Source organism: Lepidochelys olivacea (assembly GCF_965140295.1).
Source record: "Lepidochelys olivacea isolate rLepOli2 genome assembly, chromosome: 7".
Taxonomy (NCBI): domain Eukaryota; kingdom Metazoa; phylum Chordata; order Testudines; family Cheloniidae; genus Lepidochelys; species Lepidochelys olivacea.
The window spans coordinates 9815229-9829731 of record NC_140417.1 but is presented as its reverse complement, the minus strand read 5'-3'; the positions used below and the strand labels follow the sequence as shown (position 1 = coordinate 9829731).

At 38.2% G+C, this 14503-nt stretch overlaps 1 protein-coding gene across 1 annotated transcript in view; it reads left to right on the top strand.

The window, feature by feature from the left end:
* Positions 1 to 613: 613 nt before the first annotated feature.
* The window catches only part of MDFIC2 (MyoD family inhibitor domain containing 2), a gene marked incomplete at both ends in the record, with an annotated part of 52798 nt that continues 38908 nt past the window's right edge, over positions 614 to 14503 (top strand). Inside the window, one exon of the mRNA XM_084632804.1 lies at positions 614 to 701. Coding sequence (XP_084488930.1) covers positions 614 to 701 — 88 coding nt within the window. The remainder of the gene's footprint in view (positions 702 to 14503) is intronic.

Sequence of the window (14503 nt, the reverse complement as noted above, 5' to 3'; positions counted from 1 at the left end):
ACTAGACAGCCTAATTTTATTCCTAGCAAACAATGGAAGTAAACTACAATGTATGGTCTAATAGTTACTGTATATATAATACCCTCAGGTACTGTAACTTCGCATGCTTTGGGTTGGATGATTCTCGTTAGAGCAAATAAATTGCTGAAAGTGTTAGTAAAGATTTTATTGGTTACACTTTGCTAAAGTTACCTTTATAAATACTTTATTATTATTTATTTAATTATAGCTTACTTTGATAGCATTCTTTATAACTGCATTAAATAGGCAGTGTGGATATTTTTAGCCATAGTGGATCTATGATATGTGTTATAATGTACTTGTATTACCACCATGTTAAGAATTTATTATAAATGCATTTCATAATATAATTTATAACAACATTACTGAAGATTGCATCTACAATCAGCAATCATTTAATATTGATTTAGAAATGCTATATTAGTGTATTGTGTGAGAGATTATACAGTATATCATGGATCAGAAAAAATAGTATATGTATTCATAGTTCATTACATGATATCAGCAATCTAAGAAGAGAATACACTTTTTGTTTGGAACCTTGGTTTAAAGAGGAACTTTTGACATCCCCAAATTCTTTTCTCCCAAATAGATGTCAGAAGACGAGACAGACAAGGTAAAAATCAGAGCAACGGAAAGCTTTCAAAATGACAAGCAAAATATTCCTTGGTTGAATGAAGGTAGGTTGCATTGTTATTTATTACATTTCTATTTATATTCAGATATAATTCTTTTGGTTTATTAAAACTGATTGCAGCATAAAGACAAAAGAATGTGGATGAAACTCCCATTAACTTCAATAGGGCCCAGATTTCATCCCGAGAGTCCTCTAACTGGAAGTCTCCAGTACATGCAAGTAATTTTGTTTAGTCTTTCAGATGGCCTAAGTTGTCAGAATTTAGAGCTGCTCAAAGGTTTGATTTCTTGATATAAATGAGCTTGCAATCATCGGGGAATCTTTGTTATTTATTAATTATTTTATTATTTATTATTAATAATTATTATTTTGTAATTATTATTATAAGCCTGCTACAGCCACAAAGCATTATGGACCAAACCCCAAGCTCCTTTCCAAGGTTTTACTAAGTCAAACTACGAGTTAAGTGAATCAAAGTTTGTACGGGTTATACAGAGTTGGGTAACAATTAAGTACGTACCTTGGAGTTTGGCCCTATATTATCTATGTTAGGGAAAGACAATATTATAATCTACTTCCAATATCCATTTGTTAGCATTGTTTTCTTTTTGCATATAAGGAAGATGACCAAATGTTAAGAAAAGTGAAGAGAAGTACCACAGTAGGAGACCGCAAAACTTTTCTTTCTGTAGGAAATAAATTGCTAATAATTATTAAAAGCATTCAGATTTTATTCAAGTGCAAGATTTGTTTAAAAGCATTTAAGAAGAAAAATACATATAAGATTATGTTACTTATTTCATAATTGCACATAGCTACAATTATAAAGATGGAAGTTTCTTCAATATTTTACACTCTAAAAATTGATCTTCCAGGTTAATACATAACGAATTACAAAATATAAACAGACACAAAGACTATCTTTGACTAGTAGAGTCACTGTATGTTATTTCACAATACGTCATGGAGGTATATATGATAACTATATGCACTAACGAGTGGCGATTCTAAGGCAAAACGTTACAAAATTTATGAAATGCATTTCTCACATACTCCATGCTCAAGAGTGTGTTATGGTTTGTATTATAGAAAATGACTTTTTAATTCTAACAATTTTTAGGAGGGGTAAAAAGAAGTGATCTGTTATTTTGAAATACTAGATGCATAGGTTTGCAAGAATGAAGAGCTCATTTATATTAATGATTATATTGTAATCTATAAAATGTGTTTTATTATATTTATGTTATTCCTACTGTATGTTAACTGAGTGGTAAGGTCTAGTCATTGGGAGTAATTCGCCCTGCAATTAAACAGAACAAGATTTTATTTTTTTCTTGTTTTTCACTCCCTATGCTGACAAGATCATTGTAGAAGTGGCACTTCCAAGGCATGAAAATCATAGCATTGGGTAAAACTGATTGGGCAACATAGATCCTCTTTTTGGTTGAACAGTAACAACTTCCTTCCTTCTGTACACAAATCCTGTGTCAGGGGGAACTCTGTGTATGCGAGGTTTGCAGGATGAGATTCACAGAAGGCAATAGTTCCGACGGAGACAACCAAAGAAGTTTCTGATGCAACAAGACAATGTTGCACTGGCACTTGTAACATCAAAACTACATGAATGAGACCAAATCCATTCCAGCATAACACACAATTTGACATGATGCAAAAGGTGAATCATTATCATCATTTTATTGATAGGAGACTAAAGCACAGGGAAGTTAAGAGATGAGCCTAACATCATAGAAAGACCCCAGAGGGGTGGTGGGGAGCTTGGATCTCCTGACCCTAGTCATATCCATTTGTCGGCACGGGTTCAAATAGGATTCAGCTTTATTGTGTCTCTTAGATCTGCAGATCCTTGCATTATAGGCTGATGATTCTCATCAACAGTATTTGTCAAACTAACGTGGTATTTTTTTTTGAAGCAATTACAAGTTTGGCTGATAAAGGTGTTGAAATAATGTACTTAGACTTCCTTCAAAGGCATTTGACTTGGTTGGTGTAACATGACATTTTGATTAAAAAACTAGAATGATATAAAATGAATGTAGCACAAAGTAAATGGATTAAAAACTGGCTAACCAATAGGTCTTCCAACTATATGAATGGAAGCATCATCGAACAAGTGTATTTCTAGTTGGGTCACACAGGGATTGGTTCCTGGTCCTATGCTATTTAACATTTTTATCAATGACCTAAAAGAAAACAAAGTCATCATTGATAAAGTTTGCAGATGACACAAACATTGGGGGAGTTCAATAATGAAGAGGATAGGTCAAAAACATGCAGAGTGATCTGGATTGCTTGGTAAGGAGGGTACAAGCAAACAATACGTGTTTAATATGGTGAATGTAAATGTATACATCTAGGAGCAAAGAATATAGTTCATATTTACAGGGTGATGGACTCTGTCCTGGGAAGAGTTACTCTGAAAAAAGATTTGGGGGACATGATGGATAATCAGCTAACCATGAGCTCCCAGTGGAATGTTGAGGCCAGAAAGGCTAATATGATGTTTGGACGCATAAACTGGGAAATCTCCAGTAGGAGTAGATAGGTTATTTGGAACTTCTGTGACTACTGCTGGAATCCTGTGTCCAGTTCTGGTGTCCACAATTCAAGAAGGATTTTGATAAATTGGACAGAGTTCAGAGAAGAGCCACGAGAACTATTACAGCAAATTCTTTCCCAGGTATCTGCCTGGTGGTCTTGCCCACACGCTCAGGGTCTAATTGATCACCATACTTGGGGGCGGGAAGCAATTTCCCCCTGGGCAAGATTGGCAGAGACCCTGGGGGTTTTTCGCCTTCCTCTGCAGAATGGGGCACAGGTCACACGCAGGTTTAAACTAGTGTAAATGGTGAATTCTCTGTAATTTGAAGTCTTTAAATCATGATTTGAGGACGTCAGTAAGTCAGTCAGAGGTTAGGAGTCTATTTTAGGAGTGGGTGAATGAGGTTCTGGGGTCTGCAATGTGCAGGAAGCCAGACTAGATGATCATGAAGATCCCTTCTGACCTTAAAGTCTATGAGAATGACTAAAGGATTAGAAAACATGCCTTATGATAGGACTCAAGGAGCTCTATTTTTAGCTTAACAAAGTGGTTAAGAGGTGATTGATTACAGTCTATACGTACCTATATGGGGAACAGGCTCTTCAATCTAGCAGAGAAAGTTATAACAAGATCCAATGGCTGGAAGCTGGAGCTAGACAAATTCAGACTGGAAATAATGCATAAATTAGTTAACCATTGGACCAATTTACCAAGGGTCAGGGTGGATGCTCTATCACTGGCAACTTTTAAATCCAGATTGGCTCTTTTCTAAAAGATATGCTCTAGGAATTATTTTGGGGAAGTTCTGTGTTATATAGGTCGACTGGATGATTACAATGGTTCCTTCTGGCCTTGGAATCTATGAATCTGTTTCATTATGTAGGGTAACCAGACAGCAAGTGTGAAAAATTGGGATGGGGGTGGGGGGTAATAGGCACCTACCTAAGACAAAGCCCCAGAAAATCAGGACTGTCTCTATAAAATCGGGACATCTGGTCACCCTATCATTATGTATCTACTTCATTCTCTTGAGGAGTGTGTTTCAGGGATGCCTGATTGATGAAATGATAAGTAGAGCCGGGGTCCTATGTTTCGTTAGCATTAATAATATTTTTGTCACGTTATCAGTCTCTTCTGGAGGTTAAGAGCCAAATTCTACCCACTGATGACAATTTACTGTGAAATGCAACGGAGAGTAGAATTGGGCCTGAAAGTTTTTCACAGTGACTGAGTTAATAAATGGTTGTGAAGTTTCTTGGAAGAGATAGACATTTTTATTTTTCCGTTATTTCTATTGATTTTGTATGTTTTATTAATAATTTTTACAATATTTTTTGTGTGCAAACATTTTAAATACTTGTGTATCGCTTCTGGTTTTCAAGCTAGGAGCAAACCAAACAGTCTCCAGCAGCAGCTCGACTTCTATGTTTAAACATTTTAAAAATAATAACATAGCTTTCAGCCATCCCAATAAACAATGAGTTTTCTTTAGGCAGAGTAAAAAGCTGTATGTTCTTTTAGCATTCACTTTTAAAGACAAGTTATTTTTATTCATGGTTTTGTATTGATTATTTGTTCCTTCTGAAAAAACAATCATGAACCACATAGTAGCAGAAATATGCATAAGAAATATAGTATGGAATTTGATTTTTATATAGTGTCTGTCATACTGGAGGTTTCCCAAAGTGCTCTATAAAGTAATAACTTATGTATTGTAGTGCAGTGACTCTGTATGCAAATGAGAGACCCATTATGTACTCATGGGCCTTGAATATTAGAACCTGTTTAACAGAGGAAATGTTGAGCCAAATATCAGCTTTATTTATTCTCTACTCTTTTGGAAGGGATATTTAACTTCCACCTTGCCAGCACTAGCTGAAAGGACCTTAGTATTAAATTAGTTCCAAAGAATGGCACTGCTAACAGGAGTCTTTTTGACTCTGCCTTATAGCATCGGCATTGGGTAAGAGTCAAAGCCCTATACTGAGGATGAAACTTCTGGCCACAAAAACAAGAGGGCCATCAAATGGGCCTTAATGGCATTATAAAAATATATTATGTTCATTTGACAAACACAGTCAGCAGACCTGCAGAGCTTTGCTCATCAGTAACAACTCTGACTGTATTGATACATTTTAACTCTTTTCCTCATGCTTTGTTGGTTGCTCATCTTACAAGCCAGTCTTCAAAGCACCGACTGTCTCTTCCTATGTCTGTATAGTATCTAGCATGTTGTGGGCACTATTGTAATTCAAATAAATAGAATAATTATAGAGAATTAAACTAGAAAATGAGTGGCCCTGTTTTGCTAGCCTGTTAAAGGGTCCTAGCACATTTATATACATCTTGGGTCAAACTTGTAGACCTGGAACTAGATTACCATATGAGAGACTCCACAGGTTTAGAACCATAATACTGCTGCAAGGGCTGCTGTAAGTTAAGTCAGCAGTAATGGCCTCATTCCACCAGTTAGGGATCACTGGAGACTTCAACCACAACTCTTCCTGCCAGTAGTCCATTCCCAATATATTCGCTTCACTGGAGAGCTGGAAGTGGGTATGTAGAGTTTGGTATGTCAGCTTTTTGGCATCTCATGATGCCCCTCTCTCTTTCAGAGTTGCTTTTCAGCTGCTTTGTGCTCCCAATGCAGTGCCAAACAGCTAGAATGGGGTGCCAGGATCTGGCCCCACATATTCCCACAAATGAGCTGTTCTGATTGCTGTTCCCATCCGATGAGGCTGCCAACTGGTCTCAGAACAGGCATAACTGGAACTACTCTCTCCGTCACTCATTCCAGTTGGATTGGGACTGCAGAGATTGGTCTATGCACCTAAAAATAATCAGATTTCCTGCAAACTGAAGGTAATGGGACTCTCAATGGGTCCATCTGTGTAGATCTGATTGCAAGATCAGGGCCTTATGTATATAAAATACTGGTAATTAAATGCAAAACTACTCAGAATTCAAGGATTTTTGCATTTCACTGTGTACTCAAAAATGGGCCCATTTGTGAGGAAAATTTTGCTAAGGTACACAGACAGTTTTGTGAAGCAAACACTGGCTCACTTTCTACTGAAATAGGCCTGATAATAACGAGGAGTGGACCTATATCCTAAGCACAAACAGCTTTCACAATGAAACCATGTATTTTGTCCTATTGTAAAACTGGAGGCTGTGAAACTGCACAAGGTCAAACAGTGAAGACATATATGAAACATCTCAACTCAAGTGAATGTTACCGCATAGGATCATTTACCTACTTCTCTCTAAAAAATATGATAGGCCAAACTCTCTGCTAGCATAAATGGATACAGCTCCTCTAAAGTGGAGTTTTGTCCAGTTATACCAACGTAGAATTTGGATCAGTATCACCATCATTTTATTACTATACTAAATATGAATGAGTAAAGAGACACTGATGTAACTTGCAGGTAGTGTTAAAGAAATGTCCTTTGAGCGGTCGTAACCCATCGTTCCCACCGGTTTCACACTCCAGCCGGATGTGCAACCACCAGACCATCACACCCCAGGTAAGAAACAACACTGAGGGCGATTGAACACTCTTGAAATGTTTAATTTGAATCAAGACAATATTAGAGCATCACAGAGAGTCTTCTGAAAATGTGAATGCACGGCGGAAACTAACTGGGCAATAGCCCCCAACCTCTCACTTGCATCATTGTTGTGGTGTAGTGGTAACACAGTAGCGGTCAGAGCCTCAGCTGGGGTAAAGAGGAGTCAATAGACATATACCAATTTACACCAGCTGAAGAGCCGGTTCAAAGTTCCAACTGGAAAGAAGTCCTCGGAGTTCTGTACAAACACTAAATTTAGTCTCACAACATGAGTTAATTATGTCTGTATGGATAAACTAAGGCAGAGAGAGATTACATACTTGCCTAAAGTAGTAAGGGTGAAACTGATCCCTGTGCCAGGGGCCAGAACAGGTCTATGCATCACTTATGTCCCACAAGTCCCACTGAAGCCCTTACAACAGGCACATAAGAGGTGCATAGGCCTCCTGCTGGCCCGAAGCACAGCAGTCGGTTTCACCCAAAGTGATTAGAGCAAGGACTATAACCCAGGAACTGACACTAAAACAGTTTTATTTGTGTAAAATTCATATTTCGTTCCATGACATTTTCACACAAAGATCTACTGTTTCAGTCAGCTCAGCTCTGCACACATGCATCCCCCTCCAAATGTAACTTCTGTGAAAACTGAATGAACTGGCTTCCTTGCTCCTCCACCAAAAGTGTGAAAAAATGCTAATCTCCAGCCTTTCCCCAAAATAGCCCCTTTCCACTCTAAAGTTCTTATTCATTAGCAGCATTTTGGCAAAAAAAAAAAAAAAGCTCTTTTTTGGTTCATTTTCTTACAAATAGTGTGTACATCTCTAGTCCTGACTTTTAATCCCCTGCTCTAACCAATAGATCTTCACCCTAGAGGGAAATTGAGCCCTGGGCAGTGGGTCAGAACAGTGTCAGCGCTTAACCACAAACTAGGGTTTAAGCAGTAGATAAAGACTTCTGCATAGGGAGTAAATTTAACTCCCAAAGAAGGCAGTACATATAAAAGTGAGTCTTGCTTATTTTATGGACCTGATTGTAATGATGATATTCACACCAACTAGTACCTTACTCCACAAATAGTCCCACGGGGTGAGGTTCTGTGCTGCATCTCTTAATGGCACAACACAGAATTATCAGCCTGGAGCAGAGATAAGATGGCTTTCTGGGCTGTTCTTGGAGTTTTAAGCAGCCCTTACCATAACTTAGGGGGTCTAAGCATAAATTGGGTCCACTGACTTCCAATTCTTTAAGAGAGTCCAAACCTCTTTAATTTACCTCCTGATGGGAGGCTATGCTACACTGCAAACTAAGGCGTGAGTGTGATGTAGGTAGGCATACCCACACTAGCTTTAATCTAGCTAACAGAGGTAACAATATGAGTCAAGATGTCGTGACATGAACTTCCCTGCAAATAGCAATCTGAGTGCACCCCCAGTGAGCTTATACTAGGGTACTACGTCTCTACCGTTGTTACCCATGCTAGCTAGATTAAAGCTAGCGCAGGTATGCCTACCCACACCACAAGCACACCTTAGTTTGAGGTGTAGACCTATCCTAAATTCAGGAGGTTAATTAAACAGATTAGGACCCTGAAAGATTCAAAATCAGTGGACCCAAATCTGCTCTCACACCTATAAACTGGCTTCCCAAATTAAGCTGAAGGCAGGGATTTGGTCCAGAAGTTTTCACTCTCTTTCCAGCATGAATTATGGTAATGGATTTGGACAGTAGGACCTTTCAGGTCTATTCATACAGCAACCAATAAAATAACTACACAATGAATGCTGTAATCTTAGCTGATGCTGTCCAGCTAGGAATGACAAGAAAAAGAAGACGTAAAAACTGATGCTACTGATCCCAGAGGGTTGGAATTCCTGGAAGGTGCCATGTCAGCTTCAGGACTGTGACCAAATGAATGAATTAAGACAACCCTTCCTTTAAGTTGTAAAACAGTAGATTTAAAGACTCTCCTCCAATGGAAATGGAGTATATGAAATGTAAAATGATTCCAGTTCAGTGCTCCTAATGGCAGTTTTATAAACTGAGTAGTCCTTGATCTCTGTACTGCAGACCCCTTGGAAATGAAAAAAAATCAACGATAGTCATATAGTGTGAATGTTCAGTATCTGAACGAGAAGGCACACTATTCTCCAGCAATAGTAAGATATTTAAAAGTAAACTTCCACTCTGAAAGTCAACTGTAAAAATGGTTCCATGTCTGTTAAGTCTCATTTCCTTTCCATTCAAATTTGCTCAGTTGCCAGGAAAAACTAGTTTTTCTAACTAGCATTTTGGTAAACAAGCCAAGATCTGAAAATAGGCTATGTTCTTTTTGTCTCATGCATCAGTAAAGATTTTGCAGGCCCAATTCTGCTCTCAGCTGTGCCTGTGCAAAGTTATTGTCTTTAAACTTTACCCTTGGTGGCACAAGTATAAGCAAGGGCAGAATTCTGCACCATAGCTACGATTTAACTGGTGATGTGCAATCCAGAATAGACTCCAACTCACATTTCCTTAGTCCTCTTGGGTGTCAACAACTAAAGACTGCAGAATTTGGCTCAAGTGTGCTTACAAGCTGCTGGACCAAGATCTTACTGAAGCAGTCGCAAACATTCCATTCACAAGGTGGCTCAGTCGAAGCATTTTACCATCTCGCCTAGGTTAAGGACCTATTAAATGCAAAACAGGTCTGCTGTACTCCTGTAGAAGCCAGAAAGACGCACGTATGTGATTAGGCACAATAACTATACTGGATTATAAAGAACGTTTACTACCAATAAAAGTTGTGAGTATTTCAGAAGACTCTTAATAGAATTGTTAAAGATCCTGAATATAAAAATCCTCTCTCTAACAAGAATTTGTTGGTATTTGATTCTAGTACATCTCCCATTTCCAGTAAGCTGTTTGCTTTTCTTCTAAGGTAAAGGGAAGCATACTGTTATTTTCCTTAACCAATGGAAACATTTTTGAAGGCTCAAAAAACAAATAATAACTGACACCAGTTGTGCTCTGGGGTAATTGCACTGACTTCAGTGGGTAGCTTTTGATTTATACTGGTCTCAAAGGAGGATAAGGCCTGATGAAGCCACATATACAGCATGTGTATCTGAAGGCTTACTACTGTGAAAAAGCAGTCTGCACTCCTGTTAGTGAGAATTGTCCATGTCTCACTGAGGTTTTCCTAAAATTCATTTAGAAATCTTTTTTATTACTTAAGAGATAACCCATCAGAAATAATCTGTTGTATAGGCCAGATTCTCAGCTGCACCCAGCCTGAAGGGGAGTTATAAATAAGTTGGTGGCAATCATACCAGCATAGGTTAGAGCAAGCTGCAGCCTGCTCTGAACTACTGTACCTGGTGATGGACCCCATTTCATGAATGAGTTTAGAGTCCTTCTGAAAATAAACAGGCTTCAGATGTATACATTCCAAAGTAACCTACGCAACTTTTCAAATGGAAGTACACTTTCATCCATTGGCCGGGAAGTATTTCAGTGCTACACCTGCACGTATTTTACCATTTAAGATTTTTTTCATAGTTCAGAAGTTTCTTTTTGCACAGCTACAATTTTCAGAAAATTGTTTTCAGTTTTTCCAGGTTATGTATTGATAAGCAGAATGAATCAGGCAGAGTCAATCATTCTGAGGTGTGCCCCTATGACAGTTAAAGTAACAAGACCTGATTGAATTCCTCAAAATGAAAAATAAATGGTAGCTGAGGCACTGATCAGTTTTTACGGAGGTTCAAAGGTCTCCCATTTTTCTTTTAATAAAGTAGGGCCTTAATTCACTACAGGTGGAATTCATCCCCGTGCAAAGGACCAACATAAGATCTATGCATGACTTAAATACCACTTCAGTGGTGGGCAAGCTTTGGCTGGCCCTCTCCACAAGATGATTTTCACCCTACTTAAGGCAGCAGCTCTTCAGGTTTCTAAATCTCCCTTCTAGTTTCTGGATTTAATCCCGTTGAACACATTCAAACAATGCGGAAAATTAGGTAAATGATAAATTCAGACAGATTGTTTATTATCTTCTTAATGCACCCATGATTGCACTGTCTAAGAAGATAATGTTATATATTCTTACACACACACATTCTATATAGACACACTCCAGAAATCTGTGTAACAAAAAACCTCTGCGTGAACATGTTGACAAGCTCCAGAGATAGAAAAGTAGATGAATTCTTCTCTGTTGAGCTCCTCCAGCCAAATAAAAATGTTTCAGTGCTGATGATGCATCTTTGAACTGATTACTAACACAAATTAAGCTTCCCTACATCGTTGCTGAAATATGCCCATAAGCAATTTGAAAGGAAATATTGTTCCAACATTCTCAGAAGATGCAGGTGCCAAGTTCTCTAAAGTTTTTAGAGATTAAATAGATGTGATGGGTACACAATTTAGCAGTAGCACTGCATCCATAATGAAAAGGAAAATATGTACTCTGCTTCAATATGATCATGTAAGTAGGGTCTAGAGAGTAAAATAATACAGGGCCTATTAATCTCTTCCCATTGAAGCAAACCAATCAGGAATAAAAATTAAGGTGAGAAAGGTCCTATTTGGTAATTTATAGAAGGCAATGTTCTAAATAAAAAGTATTGGCTCAAACAAAACATTGAAAAGCAGTTACAGAGGAAAAACAAAAACAAAATAGCTTTATGCCAATGGAAAACAGACAATGTGTGTGGGCAAAAAAGATCACATAACCTACAGGAACCCACAGACATTTGGATGCCAAAACCAAAGTTTGAATCTGCAAATCTCCTTCCTATTCCTGTAGCATATATAAAACAAGTAAATTACATTACACACAATCACTGCATTAGCTGCATGCATATTTTTCAGCTAATTGCTATTCAGTCTTTACAACTAATGAGTAGGGTTTTTAAAAATGAATTTTCAGTGCAACGTGGGGGAGATTTTGGACCTGCACACTTTCATTTAATTTAAAACAGAATATCCCTTTGGCCCAAAGCAGAATCATTTATCTTCCAACCTTTGGTTATTCCGATACAGAACCCCGGTTCCAACCACTCTTATTTTGCAAACTAAAAAAAAAAAAATACCCAATGAGACTTTCCAAAGCCAAATGCAAAATCATACTGGTATTTCCCATCTCTGTTTTTCCAAGTATTATTCCAGTTGGTGAAACTTACCTCTGTGTGCTCAGAGCCAGCACAAAGTCCATGCATCAATTAACTCCCACTTAAACCTCCGTGAAGGCCCTCTGCATGGAGATGAATTTCAGCTACAGAGGGCTTAAATACCAAATAGATAGGTGCTGCATAAAAGCCTAGGATACACTCTCATGTTATTCCAATTATGCAAAGACAAGCCTGATTTATCTACATACACCCATTAGTTGCTTTTCCTGAGATCACCTTCACCGTTCCACCTTTGAGTTAACACTCATTTTGCATACCCATTGAATGCCAAACTGGAACAACTTACACTACTTTATTATTAACGGGCCACACCACCTTGAATGGTCCCTGTCATAAATATAAAGGGAAGGGTAAACACCTTTAAAATCCCTCCCGGCCAGAGGAAAAATCCTTTCACCTGTAAAGGGTTAAGAAGCTAGGATAACCTCGCTGGCACCTGACCAAAATGACCAATGAGCAGACAAGATATTTTTAAAAGCTGGAGGGAGGGAGAGAGAGACAAAGAGTCTGTCTGTGTGATGCTTTTGCCGGGGACAGAACAGGAATGGAGTCTTAGAAGTTAGTAAGTAATCTAGCTAGATATGCGTTAGATTATGATTTCTTTAAATGGCTGAGAAAATAAGCTGTGATGAATAGAATGGATATTCCTGTCTGTGTGTCTTTTTGTAACTTAAGGTTTTGCCCAGAGGGATTCTCCGTTTTGAATCTAATTACCCTGTAAGGTATTTACCATCCTGATTTTACAGAGGTGATTCTTTTTTACTTTTTACTTCTATTAAAATCCTTCTTTTCAGAAACTGAATGCTTTTTCATTGTTCTTAAGATCTAAGGGTTTGTGTCTGTGGTCCCCTATGCAAAATGGTGAGGATTTTTACCAAACCTTCCCCAGGAAGTGGGGTGCAAGCGTTGGGAGGATTTTGGGGGGAAAGACATTTTCAAACAACGCTTTCCTAATAAATAAACCCAGATAAACGTTTGGTGGTGGCAGTGGAAGTCCAAGGGCAAAGCATAAAATAATTTGTACCTTGGGGAAGTTTTAACCTAAGCTGGTAAAAGTAAGCTTAGGAGGTTTTCATGCAGGCCCCCACATCTGTGCCCTAGAGTTCAGAGTGGGGAAGGAACCTTGACAGTCCCATAGACTAAGTGCTAACTGCCTGTAGTAAACAATCTGTTCCATCTTGTATTTAGCTGTGACTCTTGGAGTACCTTTCCCAGACCTGAGGAAGAGCTCTGTGTAGCTTGAAAACTTGTCTCTCTCACCAACAGAAGTTGGTCCAGTAAAAGATATTACCTCACCCACCTTATCTCTCTAATACCTGGGACCAACACGGCTTCAACAACACTGCATACATATCGCCTGCAAACTGAATCTTTCTTTTCATCAGATTCTGACTAGCATTTGCAATCATCGCCAATACTTTTTCATTGTTTATGCAGTCCATTCTTATATTTTGAGAATTGTTCTATAACACCATCATTAAAAGGATTGTATCTGATTTTAGGAGCCATGTATTGCTAGCCATTATCAATAGTATCTGAGCATCTTTTGCGTTAAACAGATTAGCAATAGTGAAGTCCCTAGGGGAGTTCAGGGAGTCTCTGTCTTTCTATTTCAGGTTATAGAAAGATCTGCTTGAGGTAGGGATGATTTTAAGTGGCTAGTGTGAGTTGGTTGTGGTTGAGAATGCCACTCTCTTTATTGTGATAAAGTTTTATCAAATAGGAAGGCTTTGCAGCATTTCCTAAAGGTGCTCAGACTCTGGATTTGTCTAATCTCCTCTGGAAGTTCATTCCACAGCTGGATCCCCTCAAATGAGAATGCTTTGTCCCTGGCTCTCATATGCTTTGCCCTGAGCCATGTGATCTGCACTGACCCAGAGGAGAATTTATGCACAAAAGAGATATAACATAAGCAGCAGTGCAAGCTTCTCCACATTGTTCCAGTCCTGGCCTGCAGGGAACTGCCAGTAGTCATGAAAGGATAGTATAGTCTCCATGCCTTAAAATGTTTTCATGTAAAATAAATAAAATATAAAACTAAGCAGCGGTTTTACAGTATGACACAGCAGTATTACTTGCATTAGGCCAATTTACCACTTATGATAGCAGTAATAGCACTAAAAGCCAATAAAAACGGTCTGTTCGTTCAGAGATTGGCTTTTATGGCTTATTCTAAATATTATCAAGTGAATCAAAAGCTGTCATTATAGTGTCTAAAAAGCCTTCGTACCTTGTAAGCAAACAGTGTGACTTTGACAAATAATCATTAATATGCCTGTGTGAGGCCAGGGAAAAGAAAGAAAGAAAAAGGAAAACCCAATATTTCACCTAACATAACTCATTAAGATCATTTCAGTCAGATTTTAAATAAGATAGTTTTATACATAAACTGCCACAATTTCCCCCAATTGTTTTATCTGTGTATAATTTTCAGACAATCAGAAATGTTTAGATAGCGCAACAATGAGATGTTTAGCTGGATATAGTGACATATCTTCATCAGCTCTGGAAAATGCTTAGGGCTAGATTGTGCTTTTAG